This window comes from Ahaetulla prasina, chromosome 2, assembly GCF_028640845.1.
Source record: "Ahaetulla prasina isolate Xishuangbanna chromosome 2, ASM2864084v1, whole genome shotgun sequence".
NCBI classification, from domain to species: Eukaryota; Metazoa; Chordata; class Lepidosauria; order Squamata; family Colubridae; genus Ahaetulla; species Ahaetulla prasina.
Genome location: NC_080540.1, coordinates 175,984,077 through 176,007,623, shown reverse-complemented (window position 1 = coordinate 176,007,623; position 23,547 = coordinate 175,984,077). Strand labels below are relative to the sequence as shown.

General features: G+C 41.4%; 1 protein-coding gene across 1 annotated transcript in view; it reads right to left on the bottom strand.

The window, feature by feature from the left end:
• Nucleotides 1–282: 282 nt before the first annotated feature.
• The window catches only part of BCAP31 (B cell receptor associated protein 31), a 51,317-nt gene continuing 28,052 nt past the window's right edge, over nucleotides 283–23,547 (bottom strand). The window contains exons 6-8 of the mRNA XM_058165977.1: nucleotides 19,753–19,879; nucleotides 11,813–11,913; nucleotides 283–876 (exon numbers count right to left, since the gene is read on the bottom strand). Of these exons, the coding sequence (XP_058021960.1) occupies nucleotides 838–876; nucleotides 11,813–11,913; nucleotides 19,753–19,879 (267 nt within the window). The 3' untranslated portion in view covers nucleotides 283–837. The remainder of the gene's footprint in view (nucleotides 877–11,812; nucleotides 11,914–19,752; nucleotides 19,880–23,547) is intronic.

The following is a 23,547-nucleotide window of genomic DNA, read 5'->3' as shown; positions in this document are numbered from 1 at the left end:
CATAAATGTAACTTGGACAAAACCCAGATGTTGAGTTAAAGATGACAACACACAAACAGTGTGGCCAGGGCTGCGGGTATGATGGGGAGGAGGAGAGCAGACCCTTTCCACCTCCAAGGCAGTCAACAGGGGTGGTTTGAGTTTAGCCAGGAAGAGGCAGGCCGAGAACCCAGTGACCCCAGAGTTTTCTCTTCAAAACATACCTTCCGACCCACAAGGTGAAACACTTTTTAGGGAGTGGAAATTCAACCCCCCTCCCCCCCTCACAGAACACACCGAGAATACTGTTCCAAAGATTTAATAAGCAGCTTTGTACAGTCACCTTATTTCGCATATCAAAAAAAAATTAAGAGAGGGTATGGACATATGGCCAATCTTTCCACCTTTCCACTCAGGCACGCAAACTCAACACGGACTCTTCAGCCTAGAATGGTGCAGAGGAACGGCCAATGATGCGTGGCAATACAAATGCAGCTGGAAGAGGCAGGCCCTGTTGAAGAGTGCATGCTGAAATAGCCAGGCAACCTCCCCAGCACAGCACCAGGACATGCTGCTGGCTCTCAGCCTCAATGGATTCTCCTTTTGCCCTTGCCCCTTCTCCACCCTACCCTACCTCCCGGAAAGTCTCCCAGGAATACAGTGACAGGCATCAATTGCCTCTTGCCAGCAGGCACAATAAAGACCAGCTGTCTGCTCAAAAGCTATAGCAGCACCTGCGGGGGGGGGGGTTGTTTGGGAGAGGGGTATAGGAGGGTTCAGTTAGGTCCCACCGCCAGAAAGAGACAAATGTACAAGAAGGAACAGGATGGAGACGGGGCAATCCAACTGAGACAGGAATCATTCGTCCTTCTTATCCTTTTGGCCTTCACAAGTCGCCTGAAGGGAAAAGAAGAAAAAAAAACCCAGACAAAACATTGATTAGAACAAGAAAGGGCTTCTCCTATTTTCCAGGCAGATTATCAGCACTCAAGTTATGTAAGGGCTGAATTTTGCACGGTTTATTCTGCAATCTTTCTTAGTAAGGAAGAGGAAGCACTGCAGTGCTCCACTCACCAGCGCAGACCGACTCCGAGGCGCAAGTAATCCAGTCAAGCCTCTATTTCTTTTTTTCTTTTTTTTTTGAGACAACCTCAAGCACCACTCTATAGACTTCCAAGCAGCCAAAGGGGCATTAAGAGTTACCAACTTAACCTGGTCAGAAAGCTGAATTCCACAGTCATCATGATGTTTGGCATTTGTTATACGTTTTCCAGAATCCAAGACAGGGGAAATATACTTGTGTTTAAAATGTTCCCTGAACTCCTCAACCAAGCTAGGTAGCTAGTGGATACTCTACAGTGTACACCTAGAAACTGAATACAAGCCCACTGTCATCTCAAAGCAGACAATAGGCCAGTCATAAGACTCTGCCACACGAAATATACACAACAGATTGACTCCCTGCTGGCCAGTGACGCAAGGGCTCCATTCAAGTCATTGTCCTTTGTATGCTGCAAGATCACGAGTTGTTCATTCTTGAGCACATCATTCTAGTGTGTCACTCTGGCTTGTCTCCACGACATACGTGCCTAACAATAGTTACTGCAAACATGACTTACGAAAGTGGGACTGCTGCTGCAGGATATTCCCATCACTATTTCTTTCTCAGCAACGCCAAACACACTGACAAGACTTGCCGGTTCAAAAACAAAAGTGACTCAATAACAGGACTGTGGGTGAACCAATACCCCATTACTAGGCACAGAGGTTAACTTCCTGACCAAGCCGGTTTTTTATCCCATCTTTTAAAGAAGTTCCTGTTCTTTAGAGCTTTGAAACTACGGACAGTCCTCACCTAGTGACTGGTCACTTATCCTCCAGACGTTACTTAGGACCTGGTCCTGGAGTTCCAATGGCTGCACACACCTCTGTGGTCTTGCAACCGGTGCCCTTTACGGCTGGTTGCAGAGTTGAGCACTAACGTGACCACGATTTTTGCCTATTTCTGGCCCTTTCTGGCAAAAAAAAACACTCATAGGAATACGGGTAGTCCTCAGTTTACAACCACAATTGAGTCCAAAATTTATGTGGTTAAGTGAGAAATTTGTTGTGAGTTTTACCCCATTTTATGATCTTTCTTGCCACATTTGTTAAGTGAATGACTGCAGTTATTAAATTAGTAACATGGTTGTTAAATTAATCTGGTTACCCCATTGACTGTGCTTGACAGAAGATCACGAAAGAGGATTACAAAACTCCAGGCAACCGTCTTAAATTTGAGTCAGTTGTCAAGCAACTGAAAATGGTCATAAGTAACTTTTAAAAGTGCCGTTGTAAATTCAAACAATCACTAAACTGTCGTAAGTAAAGGATTACTTGTACATGGATTCACTTAACCACCATAGCATTCCCTTAGCTATCAGCACATTCACTAAACTTTTTCTTCTTTTTATGTCCTTGTAATCCCTTAATTTGGGGTAGAATCAAGGCAATTGAATGGAGCTGAGCATTTACTAGGCAGATGCCCTTCCTGACACCTATGTGGAGTTCACAGCAGATATTTTCTCTTGGTGCCTTGAGAGATTAACATTTGCCTCTAACTAGGATTGAACTCTCAACCTTCCAAGTGGGAGGTGAGAGTGTTCACCACTAGGCCCCTACACTGCTCACATTCACTAAAGGACGGCCTCATTTAAAAAATCATAAAATGATCCAATCACATGGGTGCCTTGACTTATGACTGTCATGATTACTACTTGTAATGAAATCAAAAGAAATGATGGAGGAATGGCCAAGTAATATTTATTTGGGGAAGAATATGAGGTGGATGCTCAGCTTCTACATCATATATACTTTCTGTTTCTTATCATCTCCAAAGGAAAAAAACTAGACAGAACTATAAAGTTAGGCAAACTATTCAGTTTTACTATCACTCACATACCTATTACAGAATGTAATTAATTAGCTTGCACACAACTCTTAACAGGAATGGTGTCACATTCATAGAAACCCGTTGCTACTGTATATTCCAATGGAGAATGGATTACACTCCAATTGGGAGAGATCCAAGATTTATAGTGTCCTCCACTAGATGAAACTGCTATTCATGCAGAAGATGTGTAGCCATTATTTTGTAGTTTTAAACAATCCCCCAAACCTTCACAAATTTTAAACGTTTAATGTATATTTAATCAAAATAACTAATAAGCAACCAAAGCAAACACTAGCCCAATGTTGAAAATCAGCCTGCATGCTCCAAGCACTCACAATAAACCTATCATTTATATCATGTATTGCATTGCATTGCATTGCATTGTATTGCATTGCACGGCACTGCACTGCACTGCACTGCACTGCACTGCATTCTATTCTATTCTATTCTATTCTATTCTATTCTATTCTAATCATACATATCAGTGTTATCCTCAGATGGTGGTGTGAGACCAAGACTAAGAGAGAGGAAGTAGGCCAATTGCTACCAAATTCATGTCACAAATGGGAATTGGTCTAGAAACACCCCAGTCTGCAAGAGTGTCCTTTTGATAATGTGCCACAATAGAACACCATCATTAAATCATATTTGTGAAGCAGACTATTCACCAGCCACACCTGCATGCAAATTCAATCAGATCAAATTTTCACCTTAGAGATTGTGATTTTAAGATTAGCCCTTTTTGCATGCTGCTATATGCATTTTTTTCCCCTGGACAATCCTTTTGATGAGTCTGTAAGGTTACATCAACAGAAACACCCGCTGGATGACTAGGAATACTTGAGGCAACTTTACTTTTCTCAGGTGTTAAGCTCAGCCGTGCAATAACTTGCTCAGCCCAGCAATGGCTCAAGAGGGCTAAAGCAGCTGTTATTGCATTCCGCTTCTCAACTGACAGTCTTGTTAGCATGACACCTATGACTACTGCAATCTTACTCCATAGGAGGAGATTTGTTTACATTGCACAAAGGGGCAGGAAGACCACTAGGCTCTATCTGGGAGTGTTCCTAGGCAACTTGGAGACCGCAAGAAGGAACAACCGTTTGTTTAAAGTATATAATTTTATCCTGATTGTGATTTCCATTTTTATTGGTTAGGATTTTAAAGTTTAAAATGCTGTAAGCTGCCCAAAATAATTTCATTGTGACATGGGTGGCAAATAAATTTAATAAATGAATGAACAAACAAACAAACGGCCACTTGTATAGCTTATGGCAGAGGTCTCCAACCTTGGCAACTTTAAGCCTGGCAGACAAAGCTAGCTGGGGAATTCTGGGAGTTGAAGTCTGCCAGGCTTAAAGTTGCCAAGGTTGGAGACCCCTGGCTTATGGTATTTATCCAAGTTAGTAGATATGACAGCAATAGCTGGCTATTGCATTTCAGGCAGTATCTTGAACCTAAAGCAACCCAACCAGAATCCAACTCTCCCTGTATCTAGTTACACTTGAAACTGTCAGTTTCAAGTGTAAGGGCAATGAAGAAGAAGAAAGTAAGTAAAAGAAAGTGTATGTTTCATAGGATATTCAGCTGTTAGAGAAAGAATCCCTGAGACCACTCTTAGCTTTCTCTTCCCCACCATCACAAGTCAACAGGCTTCTAACAGAACCCCCTACATAGGAACTAAGGAATTCTGCCAGGACTAAAGCCAACCTTGTGCCTCTAAACCAGGGCTCTCCAACCTTGGAACTTTAAGACTTGTGGACTTCAATTTCCAGAATTCTTCAGCCAGCTTTGAAGTACACAAGTCTTAAAGTTGCCAAAGTTGGAGAGCTCTGCTCTGGCCAACACCATGAGTTGTTATTAGAACAAACCAGCCTATTTCATACTAAGCCATTGTGGCTTATTGGATGATCCACAAAGGCTTTTTAATTCCACAAAAGAAGTAATCATTACCAACTATAGCAGACATATCAGCGTTAAGTGTGAACCAACTATCGAGGAACAATATTAAATATAATGTAAGTCGTGGGTACAACCAACAATATCCTAGGTAAAGGAGCCTCCTGGAATCCCAAGAATATTTGCCACTCTAGGTTATTAAAAGCAGAGCAATGTTCCTCAGGGTTGCCAGTCTTCAAAGACATTTGAGTATCCACACACAGCACTATTTTTAGGTTTCTGGCAAAGCAAAGCAACACTCAGATCTGGAAGCCAAAATAGATGTGCTTTGGGAGTTACAAGGGAGGGAAGAAAATAATAACAGGTGGCTGTAGCTGATACAATCAAGACAGCAGCCAAAAAGACCTGCAAAGAGGATTTATACAGAAAATGCATAAAAATACTAGCTATGTCACAACAATTCTGAGGATATAGTCTTTGGCATCATGATTTTCTGAAGGACTAAGTATATTATACGGTTAGAGAGAAAAAACAGCTCTGAAAATGAACTCCTCTTAAGACTAAAAAGGCATCCAACCAATGATCACCTCTACCTATACAGGTTTTATATCTTCTATGGTATCTGCAGAACCCCAGGTAACCCAAATCACGATGCCCATACAGTAGCAGAGAGTGGTGGCTCATGAGGTTGGAACACTGGGATGACAATCGGCAGCCTTATATTTGAAATTTGTTGCTGCCGCAGGGCAGGATGAAATCCCATCACACACTCCAGCTCCCGTCAACCCAGCGATTCGAAAGTGGGTGACAGCAAGTAGATAAATGGGTACCACTTTGATGGGCAACTTAATGGGGATATGAAAGGAGCCCCCAACTTGGCATCCCCGGAGCAACAGTGACGTCACCAGAAAATCCTTTCACCCTGGACGCACTTCGGTGCTTCCAATATTAGCAGAGAACCAAGCCAATTAAAATGCTACATCTCCGACTCCTAGACCCACACAGCACATAATCTCAAACAATTCACGCAAACAAGTCCAAGACTCCTCCTACCAGTGTAACTCTGAAAGAAGGTGAAAGAATATCAAAAAGGCAGAGAAACCTTCCAAAAGGAAGCTTCCTAGGACGCAGTCACTTGTTCAATCGAGACTATGAGCATGATTGAACCTTGCATCCCAATGAACCAGGGGTGAGATTGGAGAAGAATCCCACAAGTTTTGATAGGAAATAAAGCCTATCTTAATGCTTCAAATCAGGAATGAGGGAGGGGAGGGGAGAAAACAGGTTTTATCGTATTGGAAGATGTATTCAGCTTTGTCTTAAAATTCTTGGGTCCCAGATAAAAACAGAGTGAAGTCCTTCTACTTTGAGTCAGGATAGTAGCATGAACACTACTTTCAAACTATCCTTGTGGTCAACAATCCAGCCATTTGCTTTCCAATTCAAGTCTAGCCTCAGTACCTTTTAAACCTGAACTCTCCCATGCTTTGCTCCCCTCAGGGAACAAAAGAAAACACCTAACACTCCTCCTGCCTTATTTGGCCGCTTCCTTGTGCGTGTTACGGTTGCACTTCCCCACCCACTCACCTTTATCAGCCGCCAGGTGTGGCAGCATCTTATGACTGCTTACGTGCTGCCAACATGGCTGTTTACTGGGCCAGATTCCCAGGCACTCCCCTCTAGGTTCCCCTGCAGCCAAGGCTGTGTTGCATCTGCCTTCCTTGTAGCCACTGTGTGGGGATGAGGTTACCAAGGCAACAGAAGCTTGGATTGGTGGTGGTTGCTTTTTTTTTTAGCTCTTTAGAGTGCTGGATCTGCAGATTAACCTTGGCTAAAACCAACTTCTTGAGAGGGGAGAGAGAGAGAGAGAGAGAGAGAGAGAGAGAGAGAGAGAGAGAGAAAGAAAGAAGGGAGGGAGGGATGGGAAAGAGGAGCCTACAACATTTCACAGGTATAGCAAGATTCAAAGAGGATAGGAAAAAAACCCACTTCTATAAGAGCTCCTTTTTGTCTCCTAAAAAACGACGACACTTTCGGCTGCTAAGGGACTTGCTTTAGGGAGCAAGGGGGGAAACAGGGCATTTGGAAGACTCACTGCCTGAGGAATGTTCCCCAGAGAGGGCCTGTGGAAGTTCTCTGTCTGGGCCACCCACTTCCCAGCATTTGGGCTGCCTTGGGATTGGAGGAGTTAACTTTCAGCATTCCCGGAAGGCATGTGCAGGCTGACCTTCTCTGACAGCTTGGAAGACCAGGAAAGTCCCACCTGCTTGTTCCCTGGGTAAAAGGGATCCAAGGGTTTTTAGGTTAGACCCAGCAATTGAAAAAGATCCCAGGGAAAGGAAGTTGTGAGCCTATTCTGGTGGTGTAGGAAAATGGAGAGATTTTTAGGACGAAGACATTATATCTTGGAGAAAATGAAGGCTAGTTGAAGATGAAGGGTGAAAACTCAGAAAGCAGATATGGGAAGGGTCAAGATTCTTAAAAGGAGAACTTTAGGAGAAAGTAGGAATCCAAGACTTTGGGGAGGCTCAGAAATGATCCACAAGGTTCCTAACTCAGTTCTCCTGAAACCTTGAAATCCAGTCAGCCTGTATTCCTTTTCTGGATAAGATAACTCACCAAAGGCTCTTTGTTGCTCATCACCAGAGAAGAAGATTCATTTATGAAATCTTTTCCTACATCAAGGGACAGGCACAAAGCAGGGAATGTACTGCCATTTGGGATATCTATTACCCACATCAATGGGGGTTAATATCTATCTCAGAGTATTTTACTCACTGCAATTGATAAGAATAGAATAGAATAGAATTTTTTATTGGCCAAGTGTGATTGGACACACAAGGAATTTGTCTTGGGGCATATGCTCTCAGTGTACATTAAAAAAAAAGATACCTTCATCAAGAATCCTAAGGTAGAATACTTAATGATAGTCATAGGGTACAAATAAACAATCAGGAAAGGTAGTTGTAATTTGTCATATGTCACTACATTCACATTACCAACCATTTATTTATTTATTTATTTATTTAAAAGATAAATTTAAAACACTCAAAGTATGAGGAACAAATAGGAGGAAGACTTAATACATGAAGGCAGATATGACATTATTGCCGTTACTAAAACTTAGTGGGATGAAACCCCTGACTGGAACATACAACTAGAAGGATCTAAATTGTTTAAAAGAAACAGACCTAATAAAAGAGGAGGTAGAGTTGCATTATATATAAGAAATCGCTATACTTCTAGAGAAATGCAAAAAAAAAAAAAGATGAAAATCTTCTTGAATGTATTTGGGTTAATATAAAAGGAAAAAGGAATGATATTGCCATAGGTATATACTACAGGCCAAACAAACTAACAACCAGAGGAAGTAGATGAACTTTTTGCTAATTAGTTAGCTAAGGTGTGCAGGAAGCACCTTACAGTAGTAATGGAGAACTTTAACTATCCTGTCATCAACTAGGAGACAAACTCTGCACCTAATGGGAGATCAAACAGGTTGCTGATGAACCTAGCAGACAATGCCGTCTCCCAAAAGATAGAGAAGGGAACTAGCGGGTCAGCAATATTGGACTTAATTCTTAGTAACAGAAATAAAATGATAGAACAGGTTCAAGTTGAGGGAACTTTGAGAAAGAGTAACTATGTCACATTGAAATTCAACATAATGCAGATACAAGCAATAGAACAAAGTCCAGCTAGTGTCTTAAGGCTTTAAGAGAAATGATTTCAACAAATTTAAAGATACCTTGGGAAAGATTCCATGGACGAAAATCTTAAAGGGGATAACAATTCAAGAAACTTGGGAAACTTTGAAAAATGAGATTATAAAAACCAATCTAGCAGATAACATTGAAAAATAAAAATAAAAGATCCTAGAAGAAACTACCTTGCTAACGTAACTCTCTGATAAACTCAAAGAAAAAAAGGACAAATATAAAAAAAAATGGAAAAGGGACAAATAACACCAGCATGTAGCCCAAATCTACAAAGATGAAGTCTGGAAAGCCCAGACTCAGAATGAACTAAAACCTGTAACATATGTCAAAAATAAAAAAAGTTCCTTTTAACGTGTATATGGGAAAAAAATTAGCCCATTAATGGGAGATGATGGCAAGGAGGTGATGGGCAGCAGGAAGAAAGCGGAACAGCTTAAATCATTCTTTGCACCTCTCTTTACACAAAAGAAAAAACAACCCAGCCTATCAAAAACAGTAAAGGCAGATTAGGAATACAAATCAAAACAGGCAAGAAAATAGTAAGACAATACCTATCCACTCTAGACTAGTACAAATCAGCAGGAGCAGATGGATTACATCCCAGAGTTTCGAAGGAACTGGCAGACGTGATATCAGAATCACTGAAAGTTCCTGGAGAACTAACAAAGGACCGGAAAAGAGCTCCAATCATCCAAAAAAAAAAAGGGGGGGGGGGAATGGATCCAGGAAACTACACACCAATCATCCTGATATCAATACCTAGGAAATTCCTGGAAAACATAATCAAGCAATCTGCGAACACCTAGAAACAACCAGAGTTATTACTAGAAGCCAACATGGGTTGGCAAACACAAATCACGCCAAACAAACTTTATTGCATTCTTTGACAAAGTGACTAAATTAGTGGAGGAACTGGATGTTGTGGGTCTACTATACTTGGACTTCAGTAAGCCATTTGACAAACTACACCACAGCCTAGTTTTTGTTAAGATAGAAAAATGTGGAATTAGGCAGCATTTTGTATTAAATTTAAATTTACTGACTAAGAAATAAAGGGAGACTAATATAGCTATTTCAAGCTGTTTAGATATACTAGTAATAGCTATGCTATTTATTTTATTATTTTATTTTATTATTCGAATTTATATACCGCCCTATCTCCCAAAGGACTCAGGGCGGTTCACAGGCATATAAAAACATCAATATACAGATTAAAATAGTCATTAAAAAACTTATTCTAATGCCCCAATTATTAAAATGAAAATATAAATATTAAAACCAATTTAAAACCCCTATAAATTTAAAATCTAAGCCAGTCCTGCACAGATGAATAAATGTGTCTTGAGCTCGCGACGGAAGGTTCGGAGGTCCGGAAGTTGACGGAGTCCTGGGGGGAGTTCGTTCCAGAGGGCGGGAGCCCCCACAGAGAAGGCCCTTCCCCTGGGCGTCGCCAGACGACACTGCCTAGCTGACGGCACCCTGAGGAGTCCCTCTCTGTGAGAGCGCACGGGTCGGTGAGAGGTATCTGGTCGCAGTAGGCGGTCCCGTAGATAACCCGGCCCTATGCCATGGAGCGCTTTGAAGGTGGTCACCAAAACCTAGTCTCCCTCTATTTCTCCCTCTAGTCTCCCTCTATTTCTTTGTCAGTAAATTTAAATTTAACACAAAATAGTTTGTCGCGGAATTGCTTGTGAAGGCTCCTGGAATGGGGCTGAAAGGCAAAAGCGGAAGCAGTATGCTCCGTCCCACATTTGGGTATACCAGGTTGCCCTGATAGACCGGTCTCACAGGAAAAACAGTTGATAGGCAGCATTATCACTAAATGGATTTGCAGCTGGCTGACCAACCACATTCAACATGTAGTCCTCAATAGAGCTACATCTATATGGAGAGAAGCATGCAGTGGAAGTACTCCAGGGTTCTGTTTTCGGCACAGTACACCAAATTGGGAGGAATAGCCAACAATTTAGAAGATATGCTCAGACAGACTTGAACACTGGGCCCTACCCAACAAAATGCAACTCAGTAGTGGGAAAAGAAAGTTTTACACACAGGCAAGAGAAACCAAAGACACAGGTACAGATAAGGTAGTACATGGCTCAACATCAGTAACTGTGAGAGGGATCATGGTTGTCCTAGTGGACAACCACTTAAACAACTGCCCAAAAAGCCGTTGCAGTCCCAGATTGTATCAACAGATGGATAAATAGATCACGTGAAATTTAGTACTGTTTTATACTGGTTTGGTAAGACCACACTTGGAATACTGCATCCAGTTTTGGTCGCCACCATATAAAAAAGATGTTACAACTCTAGAAAGAATGAAGAGAAGAGCAACAAAGATAATTAGGGGCTGGAGGCTAAAATATGCAATGAACGGTTGTAGGAACTAGGTATGTCTAGCTTAATAAAAAGGAGGGGGACCAATCAGGCAATCCAGCATTCTAAAGAACCATCTAGTTCTGCTCTATTTGTGCAAGAGAAACAGCATTCTCTATGAGAGAGGACATCTGCTGCAGTCTACCCAACATGGCTTCTCACCAATGGGTTGGATGGCAACCAGCATAGCCACAGGGGACACTGGCTATAAACGGAGAGAGTTTGGTTTAGCTTCATCTACCACAGCCTTCCATAGGCTGGCGTGGAAGGATGCAGGGGTAGAGCAGGGGTGTCAAACTCAAGGCCCATGGGGTGCTTAGATCTGGCCCATGGGGCTGCCCTGGAAACAGCAAAGGACTGGCTCGCAGTGCCCCTGCCAGTGAAAAGGGGCTCCCGAGCTCTGTTTTCTCTGGCAGAGCGCTTGGACCACCACAGGTCCCTCAACACAAGTGATGTGAAGCTGGCCACGCAGACCCTGCCCCCCCTCCCCCTGAGGTCAAACACAACCCTGATGCGGCCCTCAATGAAATCAAGTTTGACACCCATGCTGTAGAGGAAGCTAGGCAAATACACTGTTAAGAACTCCCTATGAATTGGGGGAGGAGAAGAATCAAATTTATCCAAAAAAGGGGCTACAGCATAGGCATTTTTGCTGGGCTCAGTGAACCTTGCATCATTGCTGCCTTCATCTCCCTATTATCCAAGCCCCACAATCTTTGCAACAATTGAGATCCGACTTAAAACACTTACAATATTGAAGTTGTTAAAAAATAAACAAGGATGGATTACGGCTTTGGAAGACCCTAGAGGTACAGAATAGTCTCCCGCAAATATACCAGTACAGGCCTTCCCAGCTTGCTCCCAATCTCCATATTCTTGCCACTCTATTTTCTTCCCTGGGCACCTGAAGTTTGGCGTGTTCCTTCAGCAGTCTGTCGTACTCCGCTGTCAATCCTTCAGCCTGTTTGCGCATAGCCAATGCCTCGTTGTCTGCCTTGCTCAGGGCTGGGTGAAAAAGAGAGAAAAAGGACCGTATCAGTTCAGTTTCAGCATCCTCACACATCTAGTTATTAGAGCAATCACAAGGCAAGGCTGCCAATGAATCTCTCACTGAAAATAGGTCATTTCATATCACAGTTTCTCTCCTCCCAAATAAAAAAACAACAACACAGCAGCCTGCCTGTTCTATTATCGGCTTCCAGAAAAACCCACCTCTTTCAATTTTCACAAACTCCTACAAGTAAAGGATTCAGGTGACTTAGTTGTGCCCAGCTATACAGGTGGCTACTAGTTTGCACCAACTCATTATTTAATGGAAGTGCCACAGCCAATTAACTTGTCTTTGATCGAGGGTTGCAGACCTGAGATAATTAAATAAGGTTAGTTAATTAGCTAGAATATTTCTTCCCTGGTGATTTTATTCTGAACCAGCAGTAGATTGGGAGTTAACACTTCCATCAAAAATCAAGATGACTTTTGGAAACAATTACAGTGAGATAAGAGTTTGTGAACCCATAATACTCCCTTTAACCTTAAAGTACTGTGATCTACAATGTGATCAACTTCATTTAAATTCTATAGAAGATTCTGGTTATACAAAACACACACTAGCAAATGACCTAGTATGCCATGTTTTTACTGAACACACTGAAGCAACATTCACTGTCTTTGTTGAAAAAAAGTACGTGAACACCTAGGTCAGTGGGGTCTCTTAAGAGGGAAAGTTTTAATCAATGAGATGATAGCCAAGCATGATTTGAGGGTCTCTCTACTATAAAAATAACCCCAAAGTTCATCATCGAAGTCTACTCTTCATGAGACAAGCTGTGAAATGAATCAGAATTCTGCGCATTTTACGAAAGGAACTGAGATGCTTAGGAGGTTGAAAAGGGACTATAAAATCATTGTCAAAGACTTCCGTCTCAATCGGCCCGTGGCAAAGCAGATATTGTAGTGACAAATGGGGGAAATGCAACATTGCTGTCAGTCTTCCCAGGATTGATCTTTCAACAAAAAACATTGATAAAAGCAAGGCAAGCAATATTCCAGGACATCAAAAAGGTAATGGCTAAAAACCTGCAGCCAGTTTTGTATTGTCCAATGTCAATGAGTCTTCCACATGGAAAACATTAAGAGTGATTGGCATGGGAGAACACCACACAGAAAGTGTGTCTAAAATTTACCAAAGACTACCTGGATAATTCTATTAAAACTATGTTCTGTGGAAACATGACATAAAAATGGAACTTTGCTAGTGTTAATGAGAAACGTTATATTTGGAAAAATCAAATACCGCATTCCAGAAAAAGAATCTCATCTCAACTATAAAGCATGGTGATATTCACATCATGTTTGAATCTATTTTACAAACTGTCCAGATCCTGGGGTTATAATATTTGAGGAAACAATTACTACTAAAATTCTTGTGTCTGTTATGTTTAACTGGGCAAAATGATGCATAATAGGATAACAATTTTCAGGCAAAAGTACCTCAAATGGGCCAACTTACAGAATGTGTCTAAAATCCAGGAGCCATAACTCCTATAAGATTTAAATTTGGCAAATTTGTGATTGATTCAGTGCTGCCACCTGGAAGTTCAGTAGACAGATCCCACTCTAGCCCTCTAGAAGTTAAATAGACCTGCCCCTCCTTTGACACTCAAGATCAGGTAGATCTGCCATAGCCCTCTGGAGGTTAGGAAGACTGGTCCCACAATCAACTGTTGTAATTAAGCTGGCTGGAAGTTGGAAGTCAACCCTGACCACTGTTTTTTTGGCCGTGGTCATTCTGTTTCTGTTTAGGTAAGGAAATATCTCTGAAACAATGGTCACAGATTCTAGATTCTAAATTGTACCAGCAATTCTACAGTGAAATATCAGAGCATTCATCCATGAGGTGATGCTTAAACAAATGTAGGTCAATAATTCTAACCACACAAATAAATTTACAAAAGAATGGCTAAAGTGGAAGAATTTTTGTATTTTGAGACCTTAAGCCAAGGACAATTCAAAAATATCAATGAGTTGAAGCACTTTGTAAAGAGGAATAAACCAAAATATGTCCAAATGAATGTGCAGGACTGAGCAAGTAGTACAGGAAACACTTAGTTGAACTAATCCTAAGGTTTGTTCATATTTTTTCCTAACACAGTGAATGTTGTTAGCCTATTACAGGGGTCTGCAAACTTGGCTCTTTTAAGACTTGTGGACTTCAATTCCCAGCTGAGGAACTCTGGGAGGAACTCTGGGAGTTGAAGCTGGGAGCTGGCTGAGGAACTCTGGGAGTTGAAGTCCACAAGTCTTAAAAAAGCCAAGTTTGCAGACCCCTGGCCTAGTATATTTAATAAAGAGATGACAGGGTGCACTGTTCTGCATATTGCTTGTTAAAAACTTTATAAAACTTTATAAAATAATTTCTTTGTACATTAATAGGCTGTAAATGAAGTTAATATTACACTGTAGGTCACAGTACTGCAGGATTATGGATAGTTCTAAATTGCTCACAAACTTTGTTTCACCGTTAAAACTATTGTGGAAATCTGAAATAAGCAGGCAAACTAAGTTTCAAAATGAGGCAAGAAAGCATTACTATTTTGGTTATTTCAAGGTTTGTTTTTTCTTTTTGTTATATGAGGTGGGAGCCAAAAGAGTGGAAAATAATGTAAACCATGACAATTGCCAATAGGAACCAAGGAGTGGCTGATCTACCAAATAACATAACATAACATAACATCAGAGTTGGAAGGGACCTTGGAGGCCTTCTAGTCCAACCCCCTGCCCAGGCAGGAAACCCTACACCATCTCAGTCAGATGGTTATCCAACATTTTCTTAAAAATTTCCAGTGTTGGAGCATTCACAACTTCTGAAGGCAAGTCGTTCCACTTATTAATTGTTCTAACTGTCAGGAAATTTCTCCTTAGTTCTAAGTTGCTTCTTTCTTTGATCAGTTTCCACCCATTGCTTCTTGTTCTACCCTCAGGTGCTTTGGAGAACAGCCCGACTCCCTCTTCTTTGTGGCAGCCCCTGAGATATTGGAACACAGCTATCATGTCTCCCCTAGTCCTTCTTTTTGTTAAACTAGACATACCCAGTTCCTGCAACCGTTCTTCATATGTTTTATCCTCCAGTCCCCTAATCATCTTTGTTGCTCTTCTCTGCACTCTTTCTAGAGTCTCAACATCTTTTTTACATCGTGGCGACCAAAACTGGATGCAATATTCCAAGTGTGGCCTTACCAAGGCATTATAAAGTGGTACTAGCACTTCACGTGATCTTGATTCTATCCCTCTGTTTATGCAGCCCAGAACTGTGTTGGCTTTTTTAACAGCTGCTGCACACTGCTGGCTCATATCTAGATGGTTATCCACTAGGACTCCAAGATCCCTCTCACAGGTACTACTATTGAGCAATGATAATTCTTATAACATACTTGATAGAAAATACAAGGCATACATACCTCTCTTAACCCAACATGCTTTGTGTGTATAGTTAAGATGAAAGCTATTCCATGTCTCCCTTTTAGGAAGGACGGTAGAAGTAAAATAAGCTTCTGAATCAGCCCTGTTCAGATTTTCAATTTTGCACAATATAGTAAACCAGGGGTCTCCAACCTTGGCAACTTTAAGCCTGGAGGACTTCAACTCCCAGAATTCTGGGAGTTGAAGTCCACCAGACTTAAAGTTGCCAAGGTTGGGATCCCTGTAGTAAACAATGGAAGTAGATCTCTCCAACTTCTTCACTTTTTTTTTGTTTTTTTGCAATATTCAGACCTGTCTCTAGCTTTTTGATAAATTTTGTATTGTGTTTCTCTGTTTTTGCTTGATAGTTTGTTGCATGTTACCCAGAGTCCTCTGAGATGGAGTGGTTTGTAAGAACCGTTAAATAAACATTTAAGTTAAATTTCTACGAAGGAGGGGAAAGATGAAATCCCAGTGAAGCCTTCAACAATTCAATGCCTTCCAGATAGGCTGGACTACAAGTTCCAGGATTCCCAGCCACAAAGCTAACATTACACTGGCTAGGAATGTTGAGAAATCACCTGCCAATGATCTGTTGAGGGGTGAAAATACCGTAATTTGAATGAGATGTTTGAAATGGAGCTTTTCTAGTTTGGGCCATGATTAGAAACCAGCTCGCCTTAATGGTTCCAAGATCAGAATGCATCACAGTACCAAGGACAAGCATTGGAAAATTTGCTATTCAACTGTCATTTTTAAGGAGTCTCATCTTCTTGCAGATGATGAAGGGAACAATATTAGATGAATTAAATTATTTAAAAGTATCCGCCCTTGCAACTCAACATGTCCAACCCAACATGTCTTCCTTTTAACTTCTACAAAGACTTCCAAAGCAGTATAACTCCCTTTTATTGCACGTGTTAACAAGAACAGAGAATTTTTATACCCACTACTTCATTTCAGACTCAAATCGTGACATCACCCACATAGTAGCTAAATTTGTCACTGCAGCAGTTAAAATTAGGCAACAGTTAACTTCAGACTCAATCTGATAACGACTTTGGACCATTTCATTTCTCTTTCTCCTCCTCTAATATAACCCTGAATTATTACTGTATTATCAAAAACAACCAAGTGTAGGTACTAACTGAGAATGATCAATTATATTCAAAGCCTGACCGGTTTGGCCAGGAAAAAAACAACCCAAAGACCTTTTTTAAAGACTGGAAACCTTACATGGACTTTTTTGTTGAAAGGGGAAAAGGACTGAACTGATGATTTGGGGATTAAAAAGAGCCAAAGGGAAGGGAATTATATGATAAAAGGAAGGAGAAAAAGAGGGAGAAGAAAGTTAACTATTGGATGGAAAGAAGGGGCAGAAATAATTCTACATTTTATTTTCTTTTTTTTTTCCTTTTAATTTTTCTTACTTAACAGTGAAACATTTCTTGCAATTGTCATTGCCTTATCTATTTTAAATAGGGCATGATACTCTTATCTGCTATTTTGGCTTTTACTCCTCTTTCTTCTGTGTAAATTACTTGTACCCTACTTGTACCCCACTCCCCATCCCACACTGTAATATTGTTAAGAATTGTACATTCATCTGGTCATTGATTTGACCAGATTTAAAATTCAAAAAAGATTTGGATTTGAATATTTACATACTGCCTTTTATAGAGAGCCAAAGGCAGCAGACATTGTACTCCCTCCTATTTTCTCCCAAACAACCCTGTGAGGTAGAGGTTGGGTTAAGAGCGAACAAATGGCCCAAAGTAACCAAGTGAGCTTATGAGGCTGAGACTAGAAAAACACCTGTGTCTCCCTGCTCCTGGAACAACACCTGGCCCACTAGACCACACTGGTACCTGTAAGAAATTAGCCCACGATCCAACCTTTAAGACCGAGAACTGCCTGTGAGTATGGGGCAGCGCTTTGCAGGGGGGAAAGTTTTTGAATGGGCCTGCCAAATTATGAAGCTTTTTTGCCTCTTTAACGACTGAGCTCTAGCTGAGGGATCAGCACCAGGTGGAAAGCATGCTACCCTCTTTGACAGCTATAAAAGGCGATGCTGGAAAAAGAGAGATGCCACTTCACCCGGGCAGGCACAAGCAGCTGTTCCACCTTACTACTAGATCATGCTGCGTCCTAAAAATAATGCAAAAAAAAAAAGCATGCCCATCTAGAAGATCTCCTGAATGCTCCTTGTGGCTACAACATAGCAATCTGGTACTATCCATCTGTCTGGCCATTTGATCAGTTGGGGCTGGAAGCAGAGGGAAGAATACACCGATGCGTTATGCAAACCCACTCAGGATTGCAAAGGTCAGTTGCCACCCAGAACTTCTCAGTTCCAGGATTCCTCTAGGGCTGATGTCAACCCCTTCAATTTGCCATCCCTGTATATGGGATCCAGAAGAGCTGCTCAATTGATACTGCAATAGAGAAGAGTAGTCACATGTCAGGGAGGAGCAGGGGGGAGGGAATGACATACTATAGCTCTCCAAGGTTTGCAGACCATCTGTCTCCAACATCCCTAGGGTAGGAGAATGGTTATGTATGTATGCATGTATGTATGCATGTATGTATTTTATTTATTTATTTTAATTCATATGTCAAATTTACAAACCACCCATCTCATAGAGCAACTCTAGGCAGTGTACAATGATGGGTGTATTAATGAGCAGTTGGTGTTGCGAGCTACCCAGATGAACACCGCAATGAATGCCTTGTGCAGCTCTACAGTATCTCAAACAGACCCTCTAAAACAGGGGTCTCCAACCTTGGCAATTTTAAGACTTGTGGACTTCAACTCCCAGAATTCAACTCTGGGAATTGAAGTCCACAAGTCTTAAAGTTGCCAAGGTTGGAGACCCCTGCTCTAAAATACTTCTATGTGTTTAATGTTCAGGACATTGTTTGTGGGAAGCAACAACTGAGTTATAAAGCCATCATTGTTTGTCTTTGAAGCAGGTGTCCTTATTATCAGGGGGAACTCTCCTGTTGTCTCACCTTCTCTTTCTCACATTCAGCACTTGCACTGTATTATATTTCTGCAAGCATGCCAAGCTCCATGAGAATGTCTTTATTAATTATCTGGGGTTTTCTTAGAAGAGTGTAAACTGAAGACTTCAGCAAAACAGTGTTATTGTCCTTGAATATGGATGTACAACTAAATACATGCAAGAGAATAACAAGAAGATAAGTGGGATCGGAGAGGGAAAAATAGCCTGGTAGTAGGACGAAGGCAGTAACACTCATGAGCCCTCTTTTTTGTGTGGCCAAAACACTTTCAAATCACGATTACCGGAAGCGAGTGGCTTACTCTGCCACACAAATATATCTACCATATGCTCCATGATAGAATTAGTAACATTTTAATAATTTAAGTGAAAGAGAAACCAACTCTCTCAAAAAAGAAAATCTAGGCAAAAAAAAGAAGAAGAAGGAGGAGGAATATCCTGGACACAGTCTCATGTGTGATATACCACAGTCTGCATTTATTGCTAAGGCTGACATCACATTTAGCACTGGAAATGTGCTTGAACTGAAAAGTTGACCTTCTATGGTCTAGAAAAGAACAGAAATAGAAGCAGCCCTCCCCACGTAGCTATTGTGTTCTTGCAAATTTTGTTTCTGAGGAAAGGTTGTGTTCCCAAGTTTTATTCAATTCTCTTCCACAGTTCAGGTTCTTTCAGCCAAAATGTGTGGCCTTGCATGGATCAGTGTGAACAAAGGAAGTTACATCATCTTAAGCCAGAGATCAACTGGGGAAGAGGAAGAAGGAACTGAACAAACTACTTGCAGAAGTGGCATATTGTTTTTAGGCAAGCAAGCTTGAAAAAGCCCCAGTTTCTTGCCAACGCTGGGCATGCACACTGCTGAAAGAAAAATGACCGTAAAAAGGCAGAAGGAGATATCTCACAAAGTGATCTCTGCCCCTAGGGTCAATTTAATCAGAAAGCAATTAATTTTACAACTGGACGGAACCTGCAGGATAAGAGAAATGCTAACCACATGATTCCAAAGACAGTGTGTGTACAAACAAATGTTCCAGGATTGGCTCATTGATTCACCAAAGTTTGATGCCAAGTGGATTATTTAAAGCCAACAGAAGGAACAGGTTGAAGACTGTACATGAGGAAGGCACATGGGTATACAGTTCTAGTTATAAATAGATACTATATCACCCCTTCAGTAGCTTCCAACCTTAAGCGCCAACTGTGCAAAATTTGGAGTAGGGGACAGAGAGAAAACAAGAGAGTTGCTCAAGCAAGTTAGTCTTTCTTCCTCTAAATTGCTGGAAAACGGCATTTTTCGTGTAAAGTATATAAGCTTTGGGGTGATCTACGTGAGCCCTTTAATGCCTGAAGCTTCATCTCTCACCTTTTTTGGTAGCGGCCAAGTCATCCTGTAGTTTCTTGACTTCAGCTTGGAGATTTCGGTTTTCTTCCTCCGCCCCAATGCTTTTGATGTCCAGGTCGGCCACTTCCACCCCTGCCAGCTTCAGTTCCTGCAAGTAAAAGGAGAAGCAATACTGAACTGGTGGACGGCATGAATAAGTTGGGAGAAAGGAACTCTGACTATCTGAGATCAGGTTCCCCAAAAGAGAAGTCTCCTGACCTTTCCTGTGACCATTCGGGCTGTTGCTTACATGCAGGAGAACCCAGAATTCAGAGGAACCTGGTCTCTCCCAAAACAGCAGGATCACAACTACGGTCTTACCCAACCCTCAGACTCACCTGCTGTTCCATATCTTTTTCCCGAGGCCCCCTGAAATGGTACCAATGTAATTCAATAGTATGCATCACATAATGTATAGTTACCTGCATTTTTCCATTTTGCCCAATGGAAGTACATCTGCATTACATGCTTCCAAACAGGAACAAAACCCTACTCTCCTTCCCACCCAAAATCACACAGAAATTACTACTAATACCATGAACTACAATCACTGACTGGACACACAGTGCCTCCCCCACCGCCGCACCCTCCATCTCTTCTGATCAGCATTCTTGCCAGTCCCTCTTCAGACAAAGCAGATGCCCTCAGAGGCTACGGGTAGATAAATCGTTACGATAAAGCAGTAATTCTGGAAAGCTATGAATAGATTCCGTCAGTAGTTTTGCAAGACAAGGACAAGAATATACAGCTAGGTGGTATCTTTTTGTAGTCTCGGCCAAAAGAGCTATTGCAGGGAGTACAAAGGGACAGTAATTGAACTCATGGCAAATTGCTTGGGGAAAGAAGCACTTAAGTGCCCAGCCTGTCTCTTAAGTGTGACTCTTGACAAAGCTCATTTCAGGAGTCACTCAAGTTGTCACAATACAGGCAGTCCTCGACTTTCGACCACAATTAAGCCCCAAACTTCTGTTGCTAAGCGAGACATTTGTTAAGTGAGTTTTATCCCATTTTACAACCATTCTTGCCACAGTGGTTAAGTGAATCACTGCAATTGTTCGGTTACTAACACAGTTATTGAGTGAATTTAGCTTCCCCGCTGACTTCGCTTATCAGGTCGCAAAAAGTGCGACAAGATCCCAGGACCCTGGGATCGTCATAAATACGAATCGGTTGCCAAGTGTCCGAATTTTGATCATGTGATCATGTGATCATCGTGAGGATATTGCAACGGTCGTAAGTGTGAAAAAAGGCCATAAGTCACTTTTTCACCGCTGCTGTAACTTTGAATGGTCGCTAAATGGAACTGTTATAAGTTGAGGGCTTCATGTGCACAGTACTATTCAGTCATCCTTAAGGTCCTGTTCAAAGCAGACTTTCCTAACAGCAGAAGTTGGACTACAACCCTGTTGCACACCAGCACCTGATGCAACAGAAATAATGATGCCTGGAGTTTTTGTGGCAAGAGAAGACATAAAAAGTAAATCAATCAGATTCTCAAAGTAAAACACCAATGTTTGCAATGGCACATACAGAGCCTCTGGCAAGGCTCAGCTTTCTTTCCAATTAACCTGTTCCTCCATCCTCCAAAAATAAATCTGGCCATCTGCCCCTGGACCTGCTACCCATGGTATTTGTATAAACCTGACTGGGGCCTGCTTGGGGAGGGTGAAAATTATATGGTTGGATGCACATCAGTCATCTAAGTAAGATGTTTTCATAAGGTTTTTTTTAACTAGGTGCCTATTTGAGGGTTTATATTCATTTGCATTAATTGATCTCAAAACAGCAGAATATACTGATAATTATCTCTAACTGCCTACAAAATCTGCAAAAAGAGAAGAGGGCCGTTGTCCACACTTGTTCTAGAGCAGTGTTTCACAAGACTGCTCTAGAACAAGTGTGGAAAACAGTCCTCTTTTTTTTTCTCTCAACCTTGGCAATTTTGAAGATGTGTGGATTTCAATTCCCCAAGTGCCCCAGCCAGCATAATTGAAGTGGAAGAGCATTTGGTGCAGAGCAAAAAAAGTGAATTTTCAAGAAGAATGATTAACGTGGATGGTGAAACTAATGGAGCTGGCGGAGCAGGTGAAATTGTCTGCTCTGATTAGAGAAAGCAGCCTTTAGCTTGTTTTAGCCTTGGATTGTTTTGTTTTTGCTTGAAACTGAAAGAAATGAAATTTTAATCTTGGGTTTTGATGATTAGGCTTTTTCATGACGATAGTAGCACTGTTTGTTATGGCTTGTTCTAGTTCAGAGGCTCATTGTTTGTCTGTACTGAAGAAAACAGTGGGTAGACCAGGGGAAACAAGAGAGACTGGCTAATAGAGAGGGCTTGATGAGCCTTTTTAAAAATATTTGAACTGAGAAAGCCTTTAATTCATGGTTCAGTTTCTCTGAGCAGCAGCATACTCATAAAGGCACAGACAGAAGTGAAAGCTGAATTTTTGGAATCCTATGTGCAGAAAAAAATGCCATATAAAATTCTCACCAGAGTTTCACATGCCTATGGAATGTCCTGATTCTGCTTATATCTTTTGTCCTTTACTTCCAAGAGCCTGGCATTCCTCCCCCTCCGTTACTAAAGTGCAAGTCATGGCAAATAACGGATGGATTTCAGCCAATTTTTTTACTAGCCATTTCCCAGCATACTGGATGACTACTAAAACTATTCTTCTCCACAGGTGTTCCAGCAAAAATGTGTTGCATAAACAAATTTTACGCAGCAAAAAAACCCCAAAACAAGCCCTCACTCTTGTTTCAGTATCTTATAAATTACAAAAGGATTTTATTTTGCATAGGATAAAATTGTTCACACAAGAGCCATTTGGAATAGATTAAATGCCCAAATAAGCCAGCTGCTTTGCACATCATTTGTGGCAGAAGTAATTAAATAAATGATAAATTATTTTTAAAATAAATAATTATTTTTTCTACCATGATTAACCAGATACTACTGTTATTAGGAAAGCAAGGCAGTAAGGCAATAGCCTTCCAGTGGAGTTCTCCAGATTACTCTGACTTGGAAAAAGCATATAGCTATCGGGATCTGTAGCTACTGCTAGCATTTTATCCATCCGCTCCAAAGTTTATGCTGTGTATTTTGCATTAACATTAGTTCAAGCTGGTCTATACAAATTACTACAAAGTCCTTACAAAACAACCTGCCTATCAATGCAGAAGCCAAGTAATCTAGAAAAGAAAGGGGAAATATTTTTAAAATTGCTTGTCCTTAGGCAAGATTTAGTTGCCTTATATGCATGATTTCCAGAAATGTGGTGGCAGAGACTCTATCCCAGTTCCCAATACTTTGAAGAAATACAACCTCCCATCTATTCCTCAAGCCATACAAACCTGGGGGCCTAGTTTTCTGGTCAGCCTCTCTTTCATCCTATCTTACCCTTCTCCCATTTGGGTTGCAACAAGGCCTGCTTCTGAAGCAGGGGAGTCAAACTCAATTTTATTGAGGGCCGCATCAGGGCTGTGGTTGACCTTGGGGGGTGCGGGGGGGGGATCGCCAACTGGATGGGTGTGGCCGACTGGATGGGCGTGGCCAGCTTGACGCCCCTCCCCAAACTGCTGGCACATTTCCTCTTTGCACTGGGTAGACCGGGCCAAAGCCACAATGACCCGATGTTTCCTCTTCACATTGGATAGACCAGGCCGAAGCAATGTGGGCTGGCCCCTTACATTTCTTAGTTCCCTCTGTTCTAGAGGGAACATCAAAGCAAAACCAACAGACAAAGTGATGGGAGTCTTATTTGCCCACCTTGACCAACG